Genomic DNA, 27806 nt, shown 5'->3' on the forward strand with positions numbered 1-27806 from the left:
TTCAGATAACAAGACTAACCCTCATAGTAATACGTGGGTATTCCGGCCTGGCAGTGGGCAACCCCCCCACGCCCCCTCTTCATCTGGATAGGGTGCAGTTTTCAGCATGCGTCTACCTTATCTTTGGCCTGCACATTAGTGCACTAGCTAGCACCCTTTAAAGAGTTTGAATACATGACGTCTAAGCTCTCTCATTTTCTCACACTGCCAATAGGCTGGCAGACGAAGGCATTTACTGATGACTGGATCACCGTCCAATGGTTGGACCACCGCATTGGTATGTCCTGTTGTTTTTCCCTTTTCGTTTAAATGGTAGAGTTGTAACTGCAATTACATCTTTCACTATATCGACCACTAGCCAAGCTCATATATCTGTGATTTAGTTCTTAATTTAGTTCTGTAATTAACCTACTGCTTGGCTTTTGGGAAGAAAAAATGCACGGGAAAGTATTGCCCAACCCTTCTTTTTTCACCTAGTGCCAATTGCCTAAGCAGTAATCCTGGGCGTTACTCTCCCTCTGCCAACCTGGGGAGAGCCCCAAACTGAGCTCAGCTCATGCTTCCTTCAATGCATGAAGGAAGCAAGTTCGAGCAACCCTGATATTCTTACTTTGCCTTTTAATCATGTTAATCATGTCAGTTTTGTCCCCTTTCAATTTGCCGTTTAATTAGGCCTACCTTTAGTCCTTTTCTTCTCTATAGCTGAGCCTTTATTGCCTCTCTTTTATTTTGGACTTAATATGTTATAACATATCATAAAAACTAAACCAACATTTTGTCAATTTTATTTATCTAGTTGCTTGGCTTTGCAAATGATCAAAGTAGGACAATAGTTATTCTGATCAGGATGTGCTATTATGGATGATTTAAAGCCTATTTGGCACACCCTTGTATTATATTTACTGCCCTTCCACAATGTATAATATCTAGTAGACACGAGACAATTAGAAAGTAGAAATCTCTCTTGGCTGTGGTTCCACAAGAGCTATTTGGTTTGTTTTGATAAAAAAGAAAAAAAGCATTGGAGGGCGAGGCCTACATTCACCCATGTCCATTTTGAAACCTTATCTTCACGCCCATTAACTACTTCCACCCTGTGTATGCATGTCATAATAGGAGTTTCTTTTAAAATCTTTCCAAAAAAATTAAAAGTCTTTCAACAGGGAAAAAGGCACAACATGTCGCAATTGCAACGCAGTAGGATCAGCTATTTTGAATAGCTTATAAAATAGGGCTTATAGTTATATAACAATCTAATCACCTCTGCGCAACAATATGACTTCTTATATTCTATTGATAAAGACAAAGAAAAATACCATTTGTTTATCACAGAATATCAGTCCAGGGCATATTCATTATTCATCATTCTCGGCATGTATAAAGTTAATACAATGGTTTATGTGACACACTTCAAATCTCCATATCTCATTGAGCTGAAATAAAATAAAATGAAAGAGAAAATGACATACCGGTACATGCAAAAGGAATAAAACAAGAACTAAGATAATGAATGAAATGCAGTTGTGCGTAGTCCCTGGTTCATCTGTGCTGCATGATCTGAACACATACTGTACAGTACAATCCCACAGCCCTATTATAATAATAAAATGGCTGTGGGAGGGGTATGACGGATGGATGATTATGTATAACATTAAGTTACATTGTCATTTGTCTTTTCCTAAGAGTCTTTGAAGTAAAGATAGTGGTCAGAACTATGCTTTGTGTGATGCCAAGATGGAGGCTATCATTTCATTCCAAAATTACACTTTTCACTGGCGTTCCTATTTTGGGCCTGTCATTCAAACAGCTCTATCCTAGTCTTCACCCACTCTATCGTAGTACGCTTACAGTAAATCAAATGTAACCACAATACAATTACCTACTACAGTATAATGCTAGCATTACTTTGCACTTGTTTTAAAGAACATGCAGTCAGATCATAAAGTGGGTACCGATTAAGGCTGGGCGATATTAGGAAAACCTTTCATATTCGTTAATATTGTTGAATACCCCGATATCGATATTACTCACGATATTAGTAAAAACAATTGCATTAGTTTTTAATGTTTTTCTGCTTTAGGTCCACTGCCTAGCTAACCCAGATAACGAATAGCATATCCATGCACGCACATTGCACAGTACACATAGAATAAAGAAATGAAATGCCTTATTTCCATTTCCCAACAATGATTTTATTGAAATAACCACACGTGGTAACAGATGGACTGCATGTGCTACAGTACGTGCATGCAGAGAGTGTCTGTTAATTAATTTGACACATACACCAATACCTCATTTCAAGCAGTCTTCGTCGCTATGTACTGTATACCTCGAATGTTGATACTTCGATGAAGGTACATTTTCGATATATTGCCCAGCCTTAGTGCCGATAGTATTGTCAAATACAGTATTCAAAATGTAAAACTCCCAAGTCCATATTGTTATCTTGCCTGCATTCCAGCAGCTCATCAACCATTACTTATTTGTGTACAAAACCTTTATTTCTTCACAAAAAACAACAAAATCACGCACACCAAAATGAAGCAGACAGGTATGTCTACAGTATGTGCTGTGCTGCATAACCGCATGCATACTGTGATACGCACATAGACCTATCATCATCGGCGATAACTCAGAGTCGAGTATGATGGTCCTACCGGGGGGTCCTTATTGTGGGACGGCTGAAGAGTCCAATTCTGGAACCACACACTTTTGTGACACATACACACACCCAAACAAGCAAAAAATGCAAAATACAGGGTTTGCATTGCACCTCTCTGCCAAAATGAAACCTCAGTCCATATCATGCTTGCGTGACAGAAGACAATCAAGACATTACATTTATGTGCCAAACCTACATGCCTGGTCTCCTCGGTTATCAATACCCAAAGAGGGCTGAGACACCGGGCCAGCCTGGGCCCCCCCCTACCTAAGCATAAGGACCCAAGTGCTAGCCCAAGGCCTCACGCTTCCCACAATATAAATTAAATACTTACCCCATTTCAGTGAATGCCTCTGATCTGTTTTGCATCCCGTAGGATAGACGTTCATATGCTGCAACCTTTCTCAGCTCAATCAGCGATTCCTACACAGAGGGTCCCCCTGATATTTTCCACCTCCTCATTATGATCTGCTTTCCCACCACAATACTGGTCTGGGTCCATTCTGCAGGTCCCTTACAAGGAGCAAAGGTCACCCAACACAATACAGCCTACGGCTGAAAATAAAGTCGCTGTTCATAATGTCGAAAATGTTCTCGTGTACTTGGGACCAATACTCTTGAATAATGGAACACGACCATACTGAAGAGTGTACCCTTTTCCCTCCCACACCTCCAGCAATTTGCTTTGTCTTTTATTCCGATCCTGTTCTCTCGGTTGTCCTCAGACAAGCTTCCATCGGAGTCTCCAATCTTTCCGGTTCTCTGGCCAGCTCCGAAGAGCTTTCAGCTTCCGCATCCTTCTTCAGGACGTCCACATACGTTAACGCGGAACGTCCTCGCGATCGATGCCCGCGCATTGGTTCCCACAGGACCAGCCTGCAGGCCGGGAGCTCCCGATGTCTGTGGCAGTGGCCGGCCATCTTCATCCTCCTAGCTGCTACCTTCTTGCTGAGCCTCGGCAGTTGCCTGTACAGGTCCTTGTTGGTAATGTGGATGTTCTGGTCCACATTCAGAACAGCTCGTAGCATTCTGGTGTAACACCAATCCAGGGACTTCTGCAGGGTGGGTGTCAGGGTCCAGCTTTCGCAGCCATACAGGAGGACAGACTCCACAGTGGCGTGGAATAGGCTCAGCTTTATGTGTCGGGGGAGATTCGAGCACCACACTTGACATACCGTTCAGGTATGCAACCTTGAAGGAGTCCAGTAAAACCAATTGAGTATTTTAAATTGAATAAGTCTATTTGTCCAGAGAAAATGTCTTAATATTCTGACAGATGCTATGCCATTCCTTATCTGTATCTGTAAATTAAGCTTTTAAGTCATTTTCCCAGACCTGCTTTAAAGAAGTCCCCTTATGGGCTTTATTAAAGACCATGGCATTATAATGTGATGCCTCATGGCCCAGTCTTGTCAGTCTAACAATGCACTTTCAACCTAGTGGTGTCCCTATGTTGGCTACGTCATTATTGTTGAAAATTGTTGTTGTTGTTGTTGTTGTCATTGTCAAATGTTTTCAGACTTTTAAAATAGCAGGTCAATATGGAAGCTGCTGCCAAAGGTTATGGCTATTTGAGGGTCCTTGGCATGGAAATGTTTGAGTTTGTGTTCATATATGTCTGTGCATGTATATGTCTGTAAAAGCGGTTCTAACCTCAACGTGTCTTTCTTCTTTAAATAAAGGTTATATTTAGCCTACAGTATATGCATGTGTACATTCATGTCTAGACAACCCGCAGCAGAAGAGTTCAGGGAGACAGGGTAAATCTGTACTCAGACAGCCAGTTGTAGTGAATAGGTTACAGGAGGTACAGTAATCCGATATCCTGCCTGCCACTCACCTCGGGCCAGTGAGAGGTCATTCTGGACCGAGTCACAGCTCAGGATTGCTGCCGTAAATGGATTACAGGGCAGCAGCACATGTCAGAGGGTTGTAGGGCACGCACGCACACACACACACACACACACACACACACACACACACACACACACACACACACACACACACACACACACACACAGAAAGGATTTGTTACAGTAATTGTGTGTTTACTGTACGTCAACCCTGGCTGGAAACTTAAACGCCTTACAGGGCGAGGGAAGAGCAAGGGTCTCCGCTGTATATTGCTAATGTGTTGTTGATGTTTTTTACACCTTTTCAGATACTTCTCTTTACGCGTCTGTTATTATCGTACTTCCTTCTTCACCTCTGCCCTCAGATGCCTCACCGCTGTCACCAGGGCATCGGCCGGCCATAAGAGGGAGAGCTGATTAATATCGTCAGAATGGAATCTGACCCGCAGACCTCACAGTCGGACGGCCAGCAGCAGCAGCCACCTCCCGAGGACACCGATGCCCAGGCCAGCGGCAGCGGCTCGGCGGAGGCCAGGTTCGAGGCGACGACCGGCCGCCTGGAGCAGCTGATGAAGAGCATGGAGGTAGGCACGTGCACACATACCGTAGACACCAAAGGGGGCTCAAGCCCCATGCCCTTTTACCCATTTGTAAAAAAGTGCCCTCTCCAGACCATGAATGCAGTTTTCACTATGGTGAAAGAAATGTAAATGCCCTCTTTCCATGCCATACCTGAAGGCAGCATTTAAAGAGAATTGCCCTGTCCTGAATGCAGCATCTTTTGTTGAAAGAATTGCCTTTTCTGTGTAGAAACTAGAAGGATGCAATTGGAAATTGCAAGTGTGGTTGCCTATTTATCTGAGTAGCCAAATTGTCATGTGCAGCCTGACCAATCCTCAAGCTAGCAACTCTCCCCCTTTGACTCAATGGACTTAAGGGGAACACACACCGGACATGGAGGCGGCGCGGATGCGGAGGTGGCACGGACGCGGAGGCGGCACGTCAAATAATACGGCCCCATTATTTTCAATGAACTAACCCACACCGGCAGCGTCAGACGCGGGTCTGCTGCTTCGTCTGCCGCACTGATACGCCGCTGTTCTATTTTTCCAGCGTTGCCGCGAAGTGAACATGTTCTCCCATGGTTCTCCCCACCGAGGGAAATGGATGTGCTGTGTGGCAGCGCGCCGCATCAAGTTGGGGTTATTTACTGCGGGGCACTTCAAGTGCGTCGATACCGCAACGCGACGCTGCGCAGCCGCCCGCGTCCAGTGTGTGCTCCCCTTCACTCACACATAAAGTTTACTAGAATAAATAAAGTTTCCTCAGGACTACTGCATTACAGTGTGTTGCCCTGTTGGGCAACCACACTAATGATTATTAGTGGTATAATGCCCAGAAAATAGCAGACCTCCAAGCTCTGCGACGCGTTGTGAGCTTGGAGGTCTGCTATTTTCGATATTTCCACCAAAAAAGGCCATTTTAGAAAGTTCAGCCCCTGCCTCTCTAACATTCTCTGCATGTCCCTGCTATGGAGGTGCTGCTGACGGACGTGGAGCATCTCCGGTCCAACTGCAGCCGGCAGGCCACCGAGCTGATGAGCACGGCCTCGGAGCTGCAGCGGCAGCAGGGCGACCTGAAGGACAGCTACGCAGAGCTGGCCAGTGACATGCAGGAGGTCATGGACAACATGGAGGATCTGCTCAACACCAAGGTCGCGTTCGACACCAAGGAGAAGCAGGAGCAGAAGCTCAGCCGGCACCTCTGAGAGGAGAGGGGGACAATGGAAAAAGACTACAATGAAATGTGACAGACTTCCCACCCAGAGTAGCAAAAACCAAAGACTGTGTGTGGGTGTGGGTGGGGTTTGTGGATTGTGGATTGCGTTGTTACTGTCAGCGTTTGGGTACGAGAGGCGGAGTGTGTATTTCAGTGTGTGTGTGTGTGTGTGTGTGTGTGTGTGTGTGTGTGTGTGTGTGTGTGTGTGTGTGTGTGTATTGTGTGAATGGCTTTGACAGAATAAGCTTGAATGAGACTTGTATTTTTTTCTGCTTCACAAATGGTGTATTTTATCGTTGCGTTGTACACATTTATTCTAGTGTAGTTATTCAGTGACATGGAGATAGGGACGATTCATACTCCACTTTTATTTCGGTTCGGCTCTGTCCAAACAACAATATTCCGGGGGGGGGGGGATACCGTCATTAATTCACTTCTTTCGGTGCCACCAAGATTTTGTGACTCCCCGAAACTAAATATATTTGGGTCTAAAAGTGGAGTATGAATCGGCCCTTAGTGAGAAATTGCGTGTGTCACAGTCATTGTGCTCTATACTGTACACAGTGTACAGGCATGTTCCTGTTGGACCTGCATGTGCGGTGTCAATGAATGATACTTATGATAGGCTCATTGCTTCCCTGTGATCATTGTGATTTTTGTGTTTTATCACTCACTCTGCGTTGAAAAATTATAGCCTCCCACTTTGCCAGCAGCGCGTTGTTGTGCATCAGGCCAGCCCAGATGTCTCCTCTCTCCTGTTGTGCTGGCATGTGAGTACCGTTCCTCACAAGTGGCTGGGGTATGTCCCTCTAGTTTCCTTCCCACCATGGCAATGTTTAAGAGTGGTTGCATGCTAAAATAAGCCTAAAATTGCCCCTCTGAGGCGTCGCACCTCCCACCAGCATCTCCGCTGTGATTTATTTGTATGTGTTTAGTGGTTGTGGGATGTGTGGAAGGGGACATTCAGTGGTCAGGATCCTGAACCAACCTAACGACTGAGAGAAACTTAGGGATCTCTTTTGCCAAATATAGTTTCTTGCGTTCTTAATGTAATGCTTTTATCTTATTGATATTTTATGATATGTGTTGTTTCTGCACAAATCAATTAAATCTACCCTGTCATTGTTGCTTCTTCCATTGTCTAATTTGTCACAGAGCTTAAGTTACTTAGAAATGTGAGTCACATTTCTAAGTAACTTAAGCTCTGTTCTCACCCATCAACAACACATCTACAGTATGATGATTGATGATGACTCAATCAGTGTTGTTGCATAACAGTGTAGCCTACTTTTAACTATTTTCAGAACTGAGACACATGAGTTACTGACACTGTTCATAAACTAGATCAAAGAAACAATATAATTTATTCAATGTCAAAAGAACAAAGCCCATCTCGTGGCAAATTATCCACCGGGAAATGAAGAAAAAAAAAAGAGGAAATGCTGATCGGAGTGAAACCTTTGCAAAATCGTGGTTTCTGCACGTGAAACCCGACACCTGTGGGTTGTGGCTTAGGAGAGCGTTGATGACGAGGAGGCAGAAAGTTGGGTGTCAGAGCCTATATGTTCTCCTCTCAAGTGCATTACACTACTGGACTACTGGGCTCCTGAACTGGGTTTCATCCACAGAGGGATTCACTTCAACAAGGTACAGTAGGAGAAATACTTTAAATTTCATTGTGCTAATACCTATTACCTGTTTTATCTATCCAGGTGAGAAATTGATTTTACACTTGCTATGCATCCTGCGTCTATAATGCATTATGAACATACTTATAATGTATTTTACAATGCATTATAAGCGTGATTATAAAGCATTATAACATGATTATAATGTCTTACTACTATGAGAATTAACATGGATTGCATAGAAAGTGTCATGGAAAGTGTAATTTCCTCCATTTCCCCTCGGGGATTAATAAAGTATAACTCATCTCATTATAAAAAATGGTTTGTAATGTATTATGATTGCATGAGTACTTATAACTGTAATTGCAGTGTTCCAGTATATGCATATCACAATGCATTTATTACTTGACATGTCATTATAGAATGCTTTATAATGTGTTATGATTATTGTTATAAAGCATGGCAAATATTAGTTATTATAACTTTTAAGCAGTATAGAATGCATCATATATACTCAGACGTTGTATGCATGTTACCAAATATAGAGTTGTACAAATAAAGGATATACAAATTAATTACACATCAAACTGGCATTTGTAAGAAAATGTAACATTCTTATTGTCGAACAGTGGTAGTGCAGAGGCGGACATGAACATCCTGACGATTCTGGGTCTCCTGCAGCTGCTGGCTGTGCCTGCATTCATGGTGAGCCACATCACACCATTGTTAACTATCACAGTCCAGTCCATGCACATATCAAGAACTATTCTGACAGTTGCTGTAAGGAAAACCATATTACTTCATCCAAGGAAACAATAATCAAGTCAAGTCAATATACAAGTCATATACATTGGGCAACACAAAGTGCTTTGCAGCAATTCAATCAAAAGCAAAGTGCAGAATGTATACATACATGCAGAGTGTATTTATCTCGCAATAACTAAAACACACACACACACACACACACACACACACACACACACACACACACACACACACACCGCTTTGTTATTCATGCTGCAGTAAAATAAAGAAAGAATGTTGGGGTGTTTCGTCTAGGACCCTCTCTCAGGTCTGTAGACTTAATATGACTAGTTTGCCTATGCAATAATAGTCATGTATGATCACAGCCTCCCATGCTTTAGATTTTATAGAGGTGCTTAACGTGTCACAGTCTTTTTTCTTATGGTTCCTATGTAATGAGCCCCCTAAGAATTTTATACTGAGTCGCAAAGAAATGTACACAGAACTTTCTTTGTTCGTAACATGATCTTAAAATTGATTCCAGTCTTGACATGGAGTCAATGCAGGGATCTGAGAACATGTGTAAATCATGTGTTCAAACTTAGTAGTTCTGGTGAGAATGTAGAAAATCGCAACCTGATACAGAAATGCACTCAGGATTGTGCGCATTTACATGTCACGTCATAAACAAATGAAGGCAGAAAATGTCCGCACACAGTGTCGCGGGCTTCATCACGTCCAGACTCCCATTTCTATTTTTGTGTAGTACAGTATGTGCTTGTGGTGTTGTGGTGTGTTGTCAGTTCCATGTGCACCCACGGCTACGTTCCTGTGACGTTTTGTTGGTTTTGCAGCTAACACAGCCCACTCAGGATTACTGGGGAGAGTTTGGAGCCTATGGACCATGCAGTCGTACCTGTGGCATTGGAGTGGCCATGAGGACGAGGAGATGCATTACTGCAAGGTAGGACAAATACCAACATGGGCACTATTAATGTTCATATAAATATATATATTCCCCCCTCCAAAACATTTATCACATGTTGAACTTGTTGAGCTATAAAGCTATATTATGCTTTATACTTATAGACTTTTTACTATTTTCATCTGCATTGAAGCAAATGACAGATGAGTTCCTTTCCCATGGGCATCTTAATGACAGTTGTGGGAAGTAACTAAATACATTAACTTAAGTACTGTACCTACGTAAGGACGATTTTGAGGTATTTGTACTTTACTTGAGTATTTCCCATTTCCAATACTTTTACTTTTAGGACTACTCCACTACATCTCAAATCCAAATATTGTAATTTTACTCCACTACATTTATTTGAAAACTTTAGTTACTAGTTACTTTGTAGATAGATTATTATTACAAAACATACATGCCGAAATGCATATGGTTGAAGTGGTTAATGATCCACTTCAACCATATGCATTTCGGCCATTTGAAAATAGCCGATCTACAAGCTCTCAATGCGTCACATCGCGACACATTGAGAGCTTGTAGATCGGCTATTGTCAAAAGATTTTTGTACATTTGAAAACTTGAAATGGGACATTCTGCATAATGAATACTTTTACTTTTGGTACTTTAAGTACATTTTGATGCCAATACTTTTGTACTTTTTCTTAAGTACATTTTGAATTCCAGACTTTTAAGAGTATTTCTACATTGCTGTATTGATAGTTTTACTTAAGTACAAAATGTGGGTACGTTTCCCACCACTGATAGTTATTGAGGAAGGGGACAGTGTGGCTTGTTGACATCCCAGATCAAGATGTATGGAAAAGCCAGAGGTTAGCTGGGATTTAAGCAAGCTTCCTCTTATTATTATTAGGATATTATGCCGCCAAATAAATTAAATGGATTAAACTGAGCTGATTTGAAAGAGAGAGACAGCTAGACAACAGATTATATATTGTTTTCTTTTCTTCACAGGACGGATGGTGGACACAACTGTGTGGGATCTTCCAAGGCCTTCCGTACCTGTAATACACAGGTAGATTACACTTTTACTCATTCTCTGCCATTTCCTGATGCACGTCCACACACAATGCAGTACATCATTAGACCAATGCACGTATTGCACATGTGACATTAACGTAATATTTTGTTTTCTGTAGGCATGTCCTGCTGGATCCATAGACTTCAGAGAGGAACAATGCAATCAGTTTAACAGAATGGATTTCCAGGGAAAGCGCTATTCCTGGGTGCCTTACTATGGAGGTAAAGAGTCCAACATTCATTCATTATTGTTCAGTCATTGGTGAAAGTATGGTTGTAAATACATTTGTTTTAATCCCCTTGGCACACCAGTTGGGTGGGCTTTACCAAGTCATAGTAGGTCTACTATAAACAATGCCTCAGATTTTGTAAAGTGTGCATTCTCTGTGTTGCAAATATCACAAGCTTAAAGCGTAAATTATATCAATACATCTCTATCGAATGTGTCTTTAATCAGGTATAATATAATTCTCCTGCTTTTTGGTAGCAGCCGAACCATGCGAGCTGAACTGTGTTCCCAGTGGAGAGCACTTCCCATACCGACACAGACCTATAGTGGTGGATGGAACACCATGCTATGTGGGTCGCTCTGACATCTGTGTGGATGGCGTCTGCAGGGTAGGAGAAAAAACAGTTTGGACTTTATGATATTTTATAACATGCATGGCCACGGTCTGTGCCATGTCATTCACTACTGCCTGCACGCTTCTTTCAAGTGATGTTTCAGGAAGTGTGCTTGTTTAAGTGTGCCTTGAGATGAACTGTTCATACTGTGGCTTCTCCTTTGGTCCCCATTTAGGCCTGAACACAATATGACGCAATATTTTATGCTTTAAATATTACAAAAATAGCAGATATACAAGCTCACAGCGCGGCACCGAGTGCCGCGCTGCGAGCTTGTAGATCTGCTATTTTAGAAAAATCTTGAAAATTTGAATTTTGACCCGATTTTATAAGTGTCTTTTGAATCCTTCTAAGATTTTTGGAAAACCCTATGTTTCTATGTCAGCAATCTAGCTGGCCATCGTCAAAGAAAAGGTCCTTTTCACTCAGCTCAGTTAGCCTGTTCTTGAGAGACTACTATGTCAGAGGTTCTCAAACCTTTTCATGTAAAGGGCCCACAAACTGATATTTATTTGGCCACGGACCCCCATTTCAAAATATCTAGTTCCAGGGACCACCCAGAAGCAAAATTTGAGTTACTAACGTTCGCTTTGAAAATACATATATTCAAAGATTTGCACACATTTTCACGACTTTTTCCAAAAATAGCAGATCTACAAGCTCGCATGCTATTTTTCACTGGTTAAAGCATTCAATAATTCTAGGCCTTGCAGGGTTAAGTGTGCCTTGAGATGAACTGTTCACACTGTGGCTTCTCCTTTGGTCTTTGGCAGACGCTGACCCACAGTGAGTTCATGGGCTTAGATGACGCACCGGATTCAGGTTCCCGCCATCATGTCCCAGCAGCCGTTGCGGCGCACCCCAGGTCCACCCTGACCTATGCCTACACCACCGGCGTCTTCGGCGAGTGCTCTGCCGCGTGCAACGGAGGCATGCAGTACCGCGGCGTGGAGTGCGTGGCTCAGGACCCGGTGGCTCCCCATGTGGTGGATGAGACTTACTGCATCCACCAGCGCGTGCTGAGGCCAGCCAGTCAACAGGCCTGCAACATGCACGCGTGTGCTGTTGTTGCCGAATACAGCGTCGGCAGCTTCAGCGTGGTTGGTGCCATGTAGTTGCCCATATAACATGAAACATGGAAATCCATTACCCAAGATTTTCTGTTAGGACCTCCATAGTGATTACGATTCAACAGAGAATCTCTGCATTCATTAAAAACGAACAACTCAGCAAACCTGCAATGAAATAACAATTTGGTTTGAGCCACTTTAAGTAATTGTGTGACTGTGACATTGTGGTATAGCTGGTGACTCAAATAAGAAATATTTGCTCTCTCTCGCTCTCCCTTGACAGTGTTCGGTGACTTGCGGGGAAGGCCTGCAGCACAGGGAGGTGTTCTGTGTCGGGGCCGGAGGAGAGCGTCTGGGTGACCATGCCTGTAGTGATCTGGCGCGTCCCGCTGATGCCCAGGTTTGCCGCAGGCCTGCCTGTACCCTGAGTGTCAGCTGGCACATAACTGACTATGGACTGGTAGGTGGAATGAAATTAAACAGTAAGAAACAAAGACTCAAATAAATTTTCTCTGGTTTCCCCTCCGTAAGGATTTCTCTTTAACTCTCTCTGCAGTGCACAAGGAAATGCGGCGGTGGTGTGAGGGAGAGAAGGGTGGCATGTTTTGATCTGGACCTCCACCCCTATGAGGAGGACAGGTGTGGTGCCCATAACAGACCCGTTACCATGGAGTCCTGCAACACACAGCCTTGTCCCGGAGTTCAAAGTGAGCCACGTCTCTGGCGAACGCTCTTTTCTTTTGTCCGTAAATGTGCTTGTCTATTCATCGAATGTGTCTCTTTTCAGTGGTCCCAAGTGTTCAGGACCCACGGGCTCATGAGAGCACCATGAGAGGATTTGTACCCTATGTTCCAGGAGAGACATCAGGTATGCAGAGCATGTAGACGGCATCATGCTTTAATTGTTCAAAGTACTTTCTTTTCTATTTTCATGTTTGAACGTGCATCTCAATGTACATTTAATCATACACATGGCATGTGTGTATCCCAATATAGTTACAGTATATGGAGAAGTATAAAAAGTGAAGGAGAAGTAAATATGGGCATGGAATTTCAGCCATGAACCTAAAGCTAAATCATCAATGTTGAGGCTTTTACTGTGTAATTTATACACGTGTAGAACTAAGCATTCCCCCAAATAAATCATTTTTGAACAAATGTATCCTCAGGCTAAAAGAAACATCTACCTGCATGTTGTAATTTTCTCTGTCTAGACCATGATTGCACTGGTTTCTAATAAACACAAGAAACTATTTCAACCTTACGACCAAAGGCCAAATTAAAATAACAAAATAAAACAGACAGAAATATCTATCCACCACATATGATCCTAAATATCAACAGAAAACAAGCTAAAACTTACATGTGTTTGCACAAGTCTGTGGTGTGTATGACACCATCATATATGTTGGTTCGACCATATGAATGTCTGTTTACTTTCCCATTTAAATGCAAACACTAACTATGAGCATTATCCCACAGTGATTGCCCCACACTGCACACAGACATACTATGGCTGCTGTCCTGATGGCTATACCGCCGCCACTGGAGCCAGATATGAAGGCTGCTCCCATGGAGACTGTATTCATACCAGGTGCGGACCACTCCCTGAACCCCTCCAAACCATTTCCTAATATGATTGATAGTTCCATGTCACTTTGAAAATCTCCATACCACTAGTCTCTTTGCTATACACTATTCACGTTTTTATTGTTCAATAATTGTGTACAGAATCTATCTGTATCTATGGATTGACAAGTCTTTCTTCTTAAGGTTTGGCTGTTGTGTGGATGGGGTGACTCCAGCTCAGGGATTTGGATTCGCAGGATGTGCTGAATATGTGGCTCCTGTGGTAAGAACTGTCTACAGTTCTTTTCCTTACCTGACGTTATGTTTATTTATTTTATTTAACATGGACATCGCAATTACATTGGACGAGACAGCTAATTAGCTTTATGTCCCCTCTTTGGAGTTCAGAGAGATCCCTGTGATGCCAGGGGGAACAAATCCCTTGTATGCCCATATATGGAGATATGGAGATCCCTGTGATGCCAGGGGAACAAATCCCTTTTATGCCCATATACGAATATGAAGATCCCTGACCGCTTGTTGCCCTGAGGCGTCTTACTAGTATTGAATTGTTAATTTATCATCTCATATTTTATCATGTCTTTCTCATTAGGACCCAGCCCCTGCCCACAACGTCTGCGCTCTGGGGCGCGAGGCGGGTCCCTGCGACAGATGGAAGGTCAGGTTCTACTTTGATTCAGCCACTCACAAATGTACTGAGTTCTGGTACGGAAGTTGCCACGGCAATGCCAACAACTTTTTGACCCTGGCTGAATGCCACAAGCAATGCGGTGGTGTGGTGAGGGAACCAGTGAGCTCAAGGAGAGTGTCAAGCAGAAGAGGTTACACATACAGGGCACGAGCTCGAGCATAATGCTGCTCCTGACTAATACCTAGCATGGAATGAATCAGAGTTTGCATACAGTACATACGCCACACACACACACACACACACACACACACACACACACACACACACGCACACACACACACACACACACACACACACACACACAAAGTGAAGATAATAACAGTTTTAGAAGGCCGAACCTTGCCCCACGTGTAAGCCGTGACTGCAAAGTAAGAACTCATCTTGGTTTCATACAGTATGTGTTTTCCATTTCTCCATTTTGCCTTATGTCACCATCTAAAAAATGTTCTGTGCTGTTCGATGTATCCTGTATGAAAAAACAACCACAACAACTGCTTACTTCAAAGTGACCACCCTCATTAAAATAAATACATTAACTCTGTACTGATGAACAGTGTGTTTGTTTGTGCATTATAAGTTATGACAACATAGAATGTGTGTCTGTCTTTCTATCTGTCTGTTATATCAAATACATTTTAAGTAGAGTTAAATATTGCCAAAATATCAGTGGTCCAACCATCAGAAATGGGGGTAAAAACTGTAGATCTTGAATAAACAAAGAGTAGACAGTTCCCCAACCAGCTTCACAATATTTCAACTTCAGGAGAGACAAACTTTCATCTTCAAGCAATTATCTAATGAGTTCCATAAAAAGGAAATCAAAATTGCCGTAAGGGAGGATGGATGGCAGCCAGCAGTCATGTCATAGCCATAACCATACAGTAAGGCGTTCCCAATGCAGCTATGCCCAAATAAGGAGTGTGTTGTCTAACCTCAAGCATCAGGCACAAACAAATCAGTCAGCTCCATATAGGCACAAAGCAAGGCATACATTGCCTTTACTGATGACATCAGAGATCTCCATATACAGTATGGCATAAAGGGGACATGCATGGACAGATGGACTAACAGATACTGTACAGAGATCTTGGGCATGTCAGTTGCCAGTAGGATCTGCATATAGCGGCCCAAATCTCTAGATTTTGCTTCTGCTTCTGACCAGTCGATAAAACTACAGACAGGCATGAGTAAAAAAAAGATTATAGGCCTAGAGATTTTCATATGAGCTTCCTTGCAAATGTCACATGTCACCGAGTTTTATTTATTTTTCCTGGCCTGGTTTGTTAGCCTACATCATTTTAGTTTCAGTTATCAGAAATATTATTAAAGACCTGCTCCCCCAGTATATGTGAACACTGTTGTGTATGTGATGTAGGAGTCGGACATGCCAAAACAGACCGACTATGCTGAGGTCTGCTATCACGTCCTTTTGGGCTATGGTGAATGGGGAATACATTATAATGTCATGTTTGTTCTGTTGTTGACAAGTTGCTTAATTTATATTTAGTTTAATATAGTCCATGTTGGTTGTCCTACCTTGCAGTAATGCATTTCATGGCCACTCCAGTGCCATAGGTACTACTTAGCTGGAAGTGGAAAACCAACTAAACATCATAGGCACTTAGCTCTGGGTGCATATAGAACTGACAACACACCACAACACGCTACCACAAGCACATACTGTAGGGTGTAGGCCTACTGCACACCAAATATAGAAATGGGAGTCTCAGTCTAGACCTGATGAAGCCCTTCACAGTGAAAATGTTTGTTTGTTGAATAAAGCATGGCAGAGCATTATAGGCTATACGGTGTGACATTTCCTTCTTTTATTTTCTATGAAGTGACAGGTGCCCATATTGAGCATTTCTGGATCAGGTTGAGATGTTCTTATATTATCATTTATGGAGGAACTTTTAGCAGCATTCTCGTGACGTCACTTTTATGTAGCTTCCTCATTGGCTGTATGTAGGCCTATGTATTTATGTATGTATATATATGTATGTATGTATGTATGTATGTATATGTATGTATGTATGTATAGATAGATAGATAGATAGATAGATAGAGCACTGTTTCCTAAACATTGGGCAGGGATCCATTTGTGGGTCAATATCAATATTTCCTATACATTTTTTTAAAAAATTATGTTTTCTTTTTTTAAACAAAACAAGAATTGACACACAGTCAATATAAAATCTGGTGGATTGGTGTGTTGAAGTTAGTGTAAAAAAAGTTTGAAAAAAAATGTTTTTGAAAAAAAAAAAAAGTTTGAAAAAAAAAGATTTAGAAAAAAAAAAAGTTTAGGTCCAAAAATGTGTTAAAAAATCGACCTGATGGTGGCGCTATATGGGACAGATCCATGTCGATGAGATAAGTGTAGACATACTGTGTAGCGATTTGTGTGATTTTAGGGCAAAAACTGTAGGAGCAGTATTCAAAAATGTGTTTTAAAAAATTTGGCGGGGGTCCCTGGAGCTGCGGGGGTCCCTGGAAGGGTGGAGGTTGTGGATTGGCAGACAAGGATTGTGTGTGGAAAATTTCACATGGATAGGGGCAAAAAAGTGTGATGTGACGTGACAGACAGACTGACGGACAGACAGGCGGTGGAGGTTTTCATAGTAACTGCGACCTGACGGTCGCAATTATAATCATTAGTATTGTTTATTTTAATTATTATTATTAAGGAACTCTAGAAATCTCAGTTGGAACTGTTACCCCAGTGACCCGATGCTGGATAAGCGGTTGAAGATGGATGGATGGATGGATGGATTATTTTAGAGTAAGCTACTTTATTTACCATTATTGTGTAGCAATAAAACACAGGCTTATAGTTTAATAAAGAGCCTAAATGCAACAATAGTATAGGCTTGTCATTCATGATGGATTGCTTTGTAGATTAGCATTATTGGACTAAATGTAAAGACGCTACGCTGCGCCAATTGTGAATTCAACACAATCTGCTGTTGAGCAGTTTAACCAATTTGCTACGTACGTCTACACAAACGGTCAGATTACAAAGATAAATTGCTTAGTGAAGGCTCACGGATGTCACCATAGGGTACGCTCCAGCAGAATGTCCCGTAATGATCGTATTATTTAAAGAGGAGCATTTTAATCCGATCGGTCGTCGTTTCCCTAAAAAGGTATTAATGTATCTAAGTGCAGTACACCTCGCAACCGATGGGGTCGCATTGATTGATTGATTGATTGAAGGCTTTATTAGAAGTTTGCATAGGAAAATGTACAGATTCATGACGGTACAGTTCACTGGTACAAGGTCTACTAAAAGGAGATCCATGAAAAGACTAAGCTTATTTCAACAGGAAACCATTTAAGTATCTCATATAAAAGTGTGTGTACCACATTTAGCGAAAACAGCCGATCTACAAGCACACAACGCCTCGTTGGGGTCCCTAAGGTCTGGACTTTTTTTGGGGGGGAGGTTTGGTTTCTTTATTTTTTATTTTTTGCCTACCCTCCCTAAATCAGGTGCGCCAAGTCTGAAGATACAGCGTTTATTTGGCTGCGCCAACAGGAAATGCCCAAAACTGGCAACATCCTTTTTGCCAGACCCAGGGGGTCGGCCTACATAAGGCTTTGTCGGTCTGTCGGTCGGTCTGTCGGTCTGTCGGTCCCTCTTTTCCTCAGTGTGCCTGTCCCTTTTTTCCTCAGTGTGCCTGCTCATCTGCCACGCCCTTCCCTTCCTCATTGGCTATATGTAGGCCTATGTATTTATGTATGTATATATATGTATGTATGTATGTATGTATGTATGTATGTATGTATGTATGTATGTATGTATAGATAGATAGATAGATAGATAGAGCACTGTTTCCTAAACATTGGGCAGGGATCCATTTGTGGGTCAATATCAATATTTCCTATACATTTTTTTAAAAAATTATGTTTTCTTTTTTTAAACAAAACAAGAATTGACACACAGTCAATATAAAATCTGGTGGATTGGTGTGTTGAAGTTAGTGTAAAAAAAGTTTGAAAAAAAATGTTTTTGAAAAAAAAAAAAAGTTTGAAAAAAAAAATTTAGAAAAAAAAAAAGTTTAGGTCCAAAAATGTGTTAAAAAATCGACCTGATGGTGGCGCTATATGGGACAGATCCATGTCGATGAGATAAGTGTAGACATACTGTGTAGCGATTTGTGTGATTTTAGGGCAAAAACTGTAGGAGCAGTATTCAAAAATGTGTTTTAAAAAATTTGGCGGGGGTCCCTGGAGCTGCGGGGGTCCCTGGAAGGGTGGAGGTTGTGGATTGGCAGACAAGGATTGTGTGTGGAAAATTTCACATGGATAGGGGCAAAAAAGTGTGATGTGACGTGACAGACAGACTGACGGACAGACAGACAGGCGGTGGAGGTTTTCATAGTAACTGCGACCTGACGGTCGCAATTATAATCATTAGTATTGTTTATTTTAATTATTATTATTAAGGAACTCTAGAAATCTCAGTTGGAACTGTTACCCCAGTGACCCGATGCTGGATAAGCGGTTGAAGATGGATGGATGGATGGATGGATTATTTTAGAGTAAGCTACTTTATTTACCATTATTGTGTAGCAATAAAACACAGGCTTATAGTTTAATAAAGAGCCTAAATGCAACAATAGTATAGGCTTGTCATTCATGATGGATTGCTTTGTAGATTAGCATTATTGGACTAAATGTAAAGACGCTACGCTGCGCCAATTGTGAATTCAACACAATCTGCTGTTGAGCAGTTTAACCAATTTGCTACGTACGTCTACACAAACGGTCAGATTACAAAGATAAATTGCTTAGTGAAGGCTCACGGATGTCACCATAGGGTACGCTCCAGCAGAATGTCCCGTAATGATCGTATTATTTAAAGAGGAGCATTTTAATCCGATCGGTCGTCGTTTCCCTAAAAAGGTATTAATGTATCTAAGTGCAGTACACCTCGCAACCGATGGGGTCGCATTGATTGATTGATTGATTGAAGGCTTTATTAGAAGTTTGCATAGGAAAATGTACAGATTCATGACGGTACAGTTCACTGGTACACGGTCTACTAAAAGGAGATCCATGAAAAGACTAAGCTTATTTCAACAGGAAACCATTTAAGTATCTCATATAAAAGTGTGTGTACCACATTTAGCGAAAACAGCCGATCTACAAGCACACAACGCCTCGTTGGGGTCCCTAAGGTCTGGACTTTTTTTGGGGGGGAGGTTTGGTTTCTTTATTTTTTATTTTTTGCCTACCCTCCCTAAATCAGGTGCGCCAAGTCTGAAGATACAGCGTTTATTTGGCTGCGCCAACAGGAAATGCCCAAAACTGGCAACATCCTTTTTGCCAGACCCAGGGGGTCGGCCTACATAAGGCTTTGTCGGTCTGTCGGTCGGTCTGTCGGTCTGTCGGTCCCTCTTTTCCTCAGTGTGCCTGTCCCTTTTTTCCTCAGTGTGCCTGCTCATCTGCCCCTCCCTTCCCTTGCTGGGCTGATTGCCTTGAGTGCCGTCACCTGTACAGGACCAGCTGAGTTGAGTTGGCTGACGAGCTGCTGACACTATAAATTCCTCAGCCCATCTACAAGCTCACAAACATTTCCAGCTGCTCAGCCTATACAATCCTGTGTGTTCATGTGTTAGTTCAGTGCCATACTAGTGAAAACAGCCGATCTACAAGCTCACTACGCTTTGTTGCTGAGACTATAAAATCCTGTGTGTTCATGTGTTAGTTCAGTGCCATACTAGTTTTCATTGCGGGTCTGGCACGACCAGGTGACCTGGTCTAGTTGGGTAACACCGGGTGCTAACTCCTCTGAATATTTTTTTTTCTCCTCAAGGAGTGTTTTACAACAAGTTTTTACAAAGACAAAAAAAAAACGAACAGGGCTCCCGCTGCCCAAAAATAAATTTAGGACCCAAAAAAAACGCACAGGGCTCCCGCTGCACAAACATAAATTTAAGACCAAAAAAAAAAAAAAGCCAAATAAAAGTCGGAAAAGGTTGGGTTTGTCTTGCAATTTTTGAAAAATTTGGCAAGGGCATTCGCAGGCTGAGCTAATTCTTATATTTGTGTAGAAATTGAGACTGCTCCAACCTATACTATTCACATATCAGTGTCGGTCGCGGTTATTATTATTATTTTTTTTTTAAATTATTATTATTTTTCTCTGATAGAACTCGCAACGTTCTACAACTTTCAAATTTGGTGTTGTGGTGTAAAATGTTTAGAAATGGGTGTCAAAACGCTTTAAAACGCTTTTTAAGCTTTTCCCACAATCCTTTGCAACAAAAATATGTTTTTTGGCCATAACTTCTGTGTTGAAGTCTCATTGGGGATATGACAGAAGAGCTTTGATCCACTACCTTAATTTAACCTTAGAAGATTGTTGAGTACAAAAACATGTTGTTGATAGCTAATATGACCTCAGGATACATATAGACAAATTTCCTGTTTGTAAACAAGAAAGGATGCGCACGCATCAACGGGGATGCACATAGAGGGCGCTAATGTGCGCAGCAGCTCTAGTCAAGTTAAGACTATGATAAAAATTGGTCTTCACGACTTTAAACAAAGTAGATTAAATATGCATTGTTTGTAATAACTTGTTCACTGATTTAAAATGGTGTTTCAGAGTTGGATTAGTCTTTCATTTCTATAATTAAAATGCTACAAGGTTTAAACTAAGGGGCTCTTGACTGTGTGGCATATATCTTCAGAATATACAATAGGCTACAAGTCCCACAAAGGAGAAATTATGCGTCCAGCCAGGGTAATTAATATGTTAATTCGCGCTGATCGTCCGGTTTTGTTGTGTGAATGTTTTTGATTGATATGCAAGCACACTCATTGTCACGAGCACAGCCAGTGGTTGGGAAAAGTAGCCTACTCAAATCGTCAAATGTTTTACTTAAGTAAAAGTATCAATACATAAAATCCTGGAATTCACAAACATCTTTTGAAAATAGCAGAGGACTCATTGTGAGCTTTATTTGTAGATAATCTATTTTCAAATGGCCTTGATAGCCTGATTATTCCTACTTTAGTTATTTATACTTTAGCTATATATGCTACTTAATAGCTAAAGTATTTTGTAATCATAACTACAAAGTAGTAGGCTAAATTGTTCAAATACCTAAATGTAGTGGTGTAAACATTTGAATCTGAGATAAAGTGGAGCAGAAGTAAAAGTATTAGATACTCAAGTAAAGTACAATATCTGAAAACTGCTGTAGGCCTACTTACAGTAAGTATACTTAGTAAATATACTTAGTTACTTGACACCACTGCACGCACACACAGGCAGCCTCTGTAATGTATTGATTGATTGAAGAGTTTGCAATAGGAAGAAGTAGTTTCATGACAGCGCAAATTACTGGTACAAGGTCAACTAAAAGGAGATCCTAGCTTTATGGCTTATTTACACAGGAACCACACACCACAGGAAAAACGGATAGAACGAGTAGCCTTTGGATAACATTTCAAAAGCAGAAAAGAAAATAATAATAAAAAAAGAGGTTAAACAACAACAAACAAAAACAACAAAACAACCAAAAAGAGGCTTAGTCTATTTACAAGTCACTAGTATGACTTTTTTGATTGATTGAAGACTTTATTAGATGTTTGCATAGGAAAAGGTACAGTTTCATGACGGTACAGTTCACTGGTACAAGGTCTACTAAAAGGAGATCCTAGAAAAGACTACGCTTATTCCACAGCATTCTTTGTCTGCAGTTACTTTTGGACCTAAAGTGGTAAAGGTAAAGTAAAGTAAAGCATACATGATCAGAACATTCAACAATGTAATCACTAATCGTTGAAGACAGTCTGTTCTCTGACTGAAATGAGCCATTCACACCACTACTTTAGGACCACCGGAACCCCCTTTTGATGGCTTGTAGCCACAATATTCTTCTCTTTTTATGAAACTAGAGGTTCGCGGCCCTTCGGGCCGCTCACATCTAGAGTCCACCCCCGCTTCTTTACTGTAGTGTACTGTACTGTACCTTACTGTGCTGTACTGTACCTTACTGTACTGTACCTTATTTTATTGTACTGTGCTGTACCTTACTGCACTGTACTGTACCTTACTGTGCTGTACCTTACTGCACTGTATTGTACTGTACCTTACTGTATTGTAGTGTACTGTATCTTACTGTGCTGTATTGTACTGTACCTTACTGTATCTACTGTACTGTTCTGTACTGTACCTTACTGTGCTGTAGTGTACTGTACCTTACTGTACTGTATTGTGCTGTACCTTACTGTACTGTAGTGTACTGTATCTTCTGTACTGTACTGTATGGTAGTGTACTGTGCTTTATGGTACTGTTCTGTGCCTTACTGTAGTGAACTGTAAAAGTATTATGTAAATTTCAGATATTATTATTATTACCCTTATGACTATTGTTAGTTTTTAATTATTGTTAGTGATGCAACTGATATGGAGATTCCGAGATTCCAATCTTTATCTTTATCTATGTATCCATCTTAGGGCTGTCAAATGATGGCTGAAAAACAACAGAAAATGACGTCTGATCGGATTAAAATGCTGTTTATTAAACAATACGAAAGATACGGGTAATTCTGCTTGAGCGTACCATACTGTGACATCTGTGAGACTTCAGTAAGCACTTTATCTTTGAAATATGAACGTTTTTGTAGACGTACGTAGCAAATAGGTTTAACTGCTCAACACGAGGTTGAAGTGAATTTATTACGTAACGTGCGCAACACCGTGACTCGTGTCGTGCCCTATCTAAATTGGTCGGGCTAACAGTGCTAAATGTAGCATAATCAGTGTTTGTGTAACTTCAGTCAGAAGATAATCTGACGGTTCTGACAGACTTAACCTCCTCGCGTTGTGAGCTTGTAGAAGAGCAAACATAGAGTTGGGTCGCCGTTTTATTCCATGAGTAATTGTGTATAACATGCCTGCGTTAGCCTGCAGCTAGCGCTAGCTAACGTTAGCGTTAGCCGTTAGCCACACATCCAGAATAGTCCAACGGCGAGTGAACGATTGCATTCCGTGTCCTTCATGGATTTTTTTCCCCCTGGCTGTCAATGTTTTTATTGTCCAACACGTGTATGATTCTCTCTGTATAATAAACATTTGGTTGCATAACACAAAGAATGATAGCCGATGTACAGCTGCAGAGTCTTTTCTCTCTGGCTCCCGTTTAGAGATGGGACGTTCGAGAACGAATCGAGTCTTTTGAACGGCTCTTTGAAATGAACGATGGGATCCGGTTCGCAGTAAGGACGCTACGCTGCGCCAATTGTGAATTCAACACAATCTGCTGTTGAGCAGTTTAACCAATTTGCTACGTACGTCTACACAAACGGTCAGATTACAAAGATAAATTGCTTAGTGAAGGCTCACGGATGTCACCATAGGGTACGCTCCAGCAGAATGTCCCGTAATGATCGTATTATTTAAAGAGGAGCATTTTAATCCGATCGGTCGTCGTTTCCCTAAAAAGGTATTAATGTATCTAAGTGCAGTACACCTCGCAACCGATGGGGTCGCATTGATTGATTGATTGATTGAAGGCTTTATTAGAAGTTTGCATAGGAAAATGTACAGATTCATGACGGTACAGTTCACTGGTACAAGGTCTACTAAAAGGAGATCCATGAAAAGACTAAGCTTATTTCAACAGGAAACCATTTAAGTATCTCATATAAAAGTGTGTGTACCACATTTAGCGAAAACAGCCGATCTACAAGCACACAACGCCTCGTTGGGGTCCCTAAGGTCTGGACTTTTTTTGGGGGGGAGGTTTGGTTTCTTTATTTTTTATTTTTTGCCTACCCTCCCTAAATCAGGTGCGCCAAGTCTGAAGATACAGCGTTTATTTGGCTGCGCCAACAGGAAATGCCCAAAACTGGCAACATCCTTTTTGCCAGACCCAGGGGGTCGGCCTACATAAGGCTTTGTCGGTCTGTCGGTCGGTCTGTCGGTCTGTCGGTCCCTCTTTTCCTCAGTGTGCCTGTCCCTTTTTTCCTCAGTGTGCCTGCTCATCTGCCCCTCCCTTCCCTTGCTGGGCTGATTGCCTTGAGTGCCGTCACCTGTACAGGACCAGCTGAGTTGAGTTGGCTGACGAGCTGCTGACACTATAAATTCCTCAGCCCATCTACAAGCTCACAAACATTTCCAGCTGCTCAGCCTATACAATCCTGTGTGTTCATGTGTTAGTTCAGTGCCATACTAGTGAAAACAGCCGATCTACAAGCTCACTACGCTTTGTTGCTGAGACTATAAAATCCTGTGTGTTCATGTGTTAGTTCAGTGCCATACTAGTTTTCATTGCGGGTCTGGCACGACCAGGTGACCTGGTCTAGTTGGGTAACACCGGGTGCTAACTCCTCTGAATATTTTTTTTTCTCCTCAAGGAGTGTTTTACAACAAGTTTTTACAAAGACAAAAAAAAAACGAACAGGGCTCCCGCTGCCCAAAAATAAATTTAGGACCCAAAAAAAACGCACAGGGCTCCCGCTGCACAAACATAAATTTAAGACCAAAAAAAAAAAAAAGCCAAATAAAAGTCGGAAAAGGTTGGGTTTGTCTTGCAATTTTTGAAAAATTTGGCAAGGGCATTCGCAGGCTGAGCTAATTCTTATATTTGTGTAGAAATTGAGACTGCTCCAACCTATACTATTCACATATCAGTGTCGGTCGCGGTTATTATTATTATTTTTTTTTTAAATTATTATTATTTTTCTCTGATAGAACTCGCAACGTTCTACAACTTTCAAATTTGGTGTTGTGGTGTAAAATGTTTAGAAATGGGTGTCAAAACGCTTTAAAACGCTTTTTAAGCTTTTCCCACAATCCTTTGCAACAAAAATATGTTTTTTGGCCATAACTTCTGTGTTGAAGTCTCATTGGGGATATGACAGAAGAGCTTTGATCCACTACCTTAATTTAACCTTAGAAGATTGTTGAGTACAAAAACATGTTGTTGATAGCTAATATGACCTCAGGATACATATAGACAAATTTCCTGTTTGTAAACAAGAAAGGATGCGCACGCATCAACGGGGATGCACATAGAGGGCGCTAATGTGCGCAGCAGCTCTAGTCAAGTTAAGACTATGATAAAAATTGGTCTTCACGACTTTAAACAAAGTAGATTAAATATGCATTGTTTGTAATAACTTGTTCACTGATTTAAAATGGTGTTTCAGAGTTGGATTAGTCTTTCATTTCTATAATTAAAATGCTACAAGGTTTAAACTAAGGGGCTCTTGACTGTGTGGCATATATCTTCAGAATATACAATAGGCTACAAGTCTCACAAAGGAGAAATTATGCGTCCAGCCAGGGTAATTAATATGTTAATTCGCGCTGATCGTCCGGTTTTGTTGTGTGAATGTTTTTGATTGATATGCAAGCACACTCATTGTCACGAGCACAGCCAGTGGTTGGGAAAAGTAGCCTACTCAAATCGTCAAATGTTTTACTTAAGTAAAAGTATCAATACATAAAATCCTGGAATTCACAAACATCTTTTGAAAATAGCAGAGGACTCATTGTGAGCTTTATTTGTAGATAATCTATTTTCAAATGGCCTTGATAGCCTGATTATTCCTACTTTAGTTATTTATACTTTAGCTATATATGCTACTTAATAGCTAAAGTATTTTGTAATCATAACTACAAAGTAGTAGGCTAAATTGTTCAAATACCTAAATGTAGTGGTGTAAACATTTGAATCTGAGATAAAGTGGAGCAGAAGTAAAAGTATTAGATACTCAAGTAAAGTACAATATCTGAAAACTGCTGTAGGCCTACTTACAGTAAGTATACTTAGTAAATATACTTAGTTACTTGACACCACTGCACGCACACACAGGCAGCCTCTGTAATGTATTGATTGATTGATTGAAGAGTTTGCAATAGGAAGAAGTAGTTTCATGACAGCGCAAATTACTGGTACAAGGTCAACTAAAAGGAGATCCTAGCTTTATGGCTTATTTACACAGGAACCACACACCACAGGAAAAACGGATAGAACGAGTAGCCTTTGGATAACATTTCAAAAGCAGAAAAGAAAATAATAATAAAAAAAAGAGGTTAAACAACAACAAACAAAAACAACAAAACAACCAAAAAGAGGCTTAGTCTATTTACAAGTCACTAGTATGACTTTTTTGATTGATTGAAGACTTTATTAGATGTTTGCATAGGAAAAGGTACAGTTTCATGACGGTACAGTTCACTGGTACAAGGTCTACTAAAAGGAGATCCTAGAAAAGACTACGCTTATTCCACAGCATTCTTTGTCTGCAGTTACTTTTGGACCTAAAGTGGTAAAGGTAAAGTAAAGTAAAGCATACATGATCAGAACATTCAACAATGTAATCACTAATCGTTGAAGACAGTCTGTTCTCTGACTGAAATGAGCCATTCACACCACTACTTTAGGACCACCGGAACCCCCTTTTGATGGCTTGTAGCCACAATATTCTTCTCTTTTTATGAAACTAGAGGTTCGCGGCCCTTCGGGCCGCTCACATCTAGAGTCCACCCCCGCTTCTTTACTGTAGTGTACTGTACTGTACCTTACTGTGCTGTACTGTACCTTACTGTACTGTACCTTATTTTATTGTACTGTGCTGTACCTTACTGCACTGTACTGTACCTTACTGTGCTGTACCTTACTGCACTGTATTGTACTGTACCTTACTGTATTGTAGTGTACTGTATCTTACTGTGCTGTATTGTACTGTACCTTACTGTATCTACTGTACTGTTCTGTACTGTACCTTACTGTGCTGTAGTGTACTGTACCTTACTGTACTGTATTGTGCTGTACCTTACTGTACTGTAGTGTACTGTATCTTCTGTACTGTACTGTATGGTAGTGTACTGTGCTTTATGGTACTGTTCTGTGCCTTACTGTAGTGAACTGTAAAAGTATTATGTAAATTTCAGATATTATTATTATTACCCTTATGACTATTGTTAGTTTTTAATTATTGTTAGTGATGCAACTGATATGGAGATTCCGAGATTCCAATCTTTATCTTTATCTATGTATCCATCTTAGGGCTGTCAAATGATGGCTGAAAAACAACAGAAAATGACGTCTGATCGGATTAAAATGCTGTTTATTAAACAATACGAAAGATACGGGTAATTCTGCTTGAGCGTACCATACTGTGACATCTGT

General features: G+C 41.1%; 1 protein-coding gene across 2 annotated transcripts; it reads left to right on the forward strand.

Moving 5' to 3' along the window:
* The first annotated feature begins 250 nt into the window (after window positions 1-250).
* Window positions 251-6490, forward strand: LOC308300531 (uncharacterized protein). 2 transcript variants are annotated; one of them, XM_080744382.1, is made up of 3 exons: window positions 251-277; window positions 4881-5099; window positions 6053-6490. In XM_080744382.1, the coding sequence occupies exons 2-3, from the start codon at window positions 4947-4949 to the stop codon at window positions 6281-6283; spliced, it is 384 nt and encodes a 127-aa protein (XP_080600508.1). In that variant the 5' UTR covers window positions 251-277; window positions 4881-4946; the 3' UTR covers window positions 6284-6490. The 2 variants fall into 2 exon arrangements, with proteins under 2 accessions (XP_080600508.1, XP_080600509.1); XM_080744383.1 differs by having other exon boundaries at window positions 260-277; window positions 4824-5099.
* Window positions 6491-27806: the final 21316 nt, after the last annotated feature.

The sequence above is a fragment of the Nannobrachium achirus genome, assembly GCF_963921795.1.
Source record: "Nannobrachium achirus genome assembly, chromosome: 16".
Lineage (NCBI taxonomy): Eukaryota > Metazoa > Chordata > Actinopteri > Myctophiformes > Myctophidae > Nannobrachium > Nannobrachium achirus.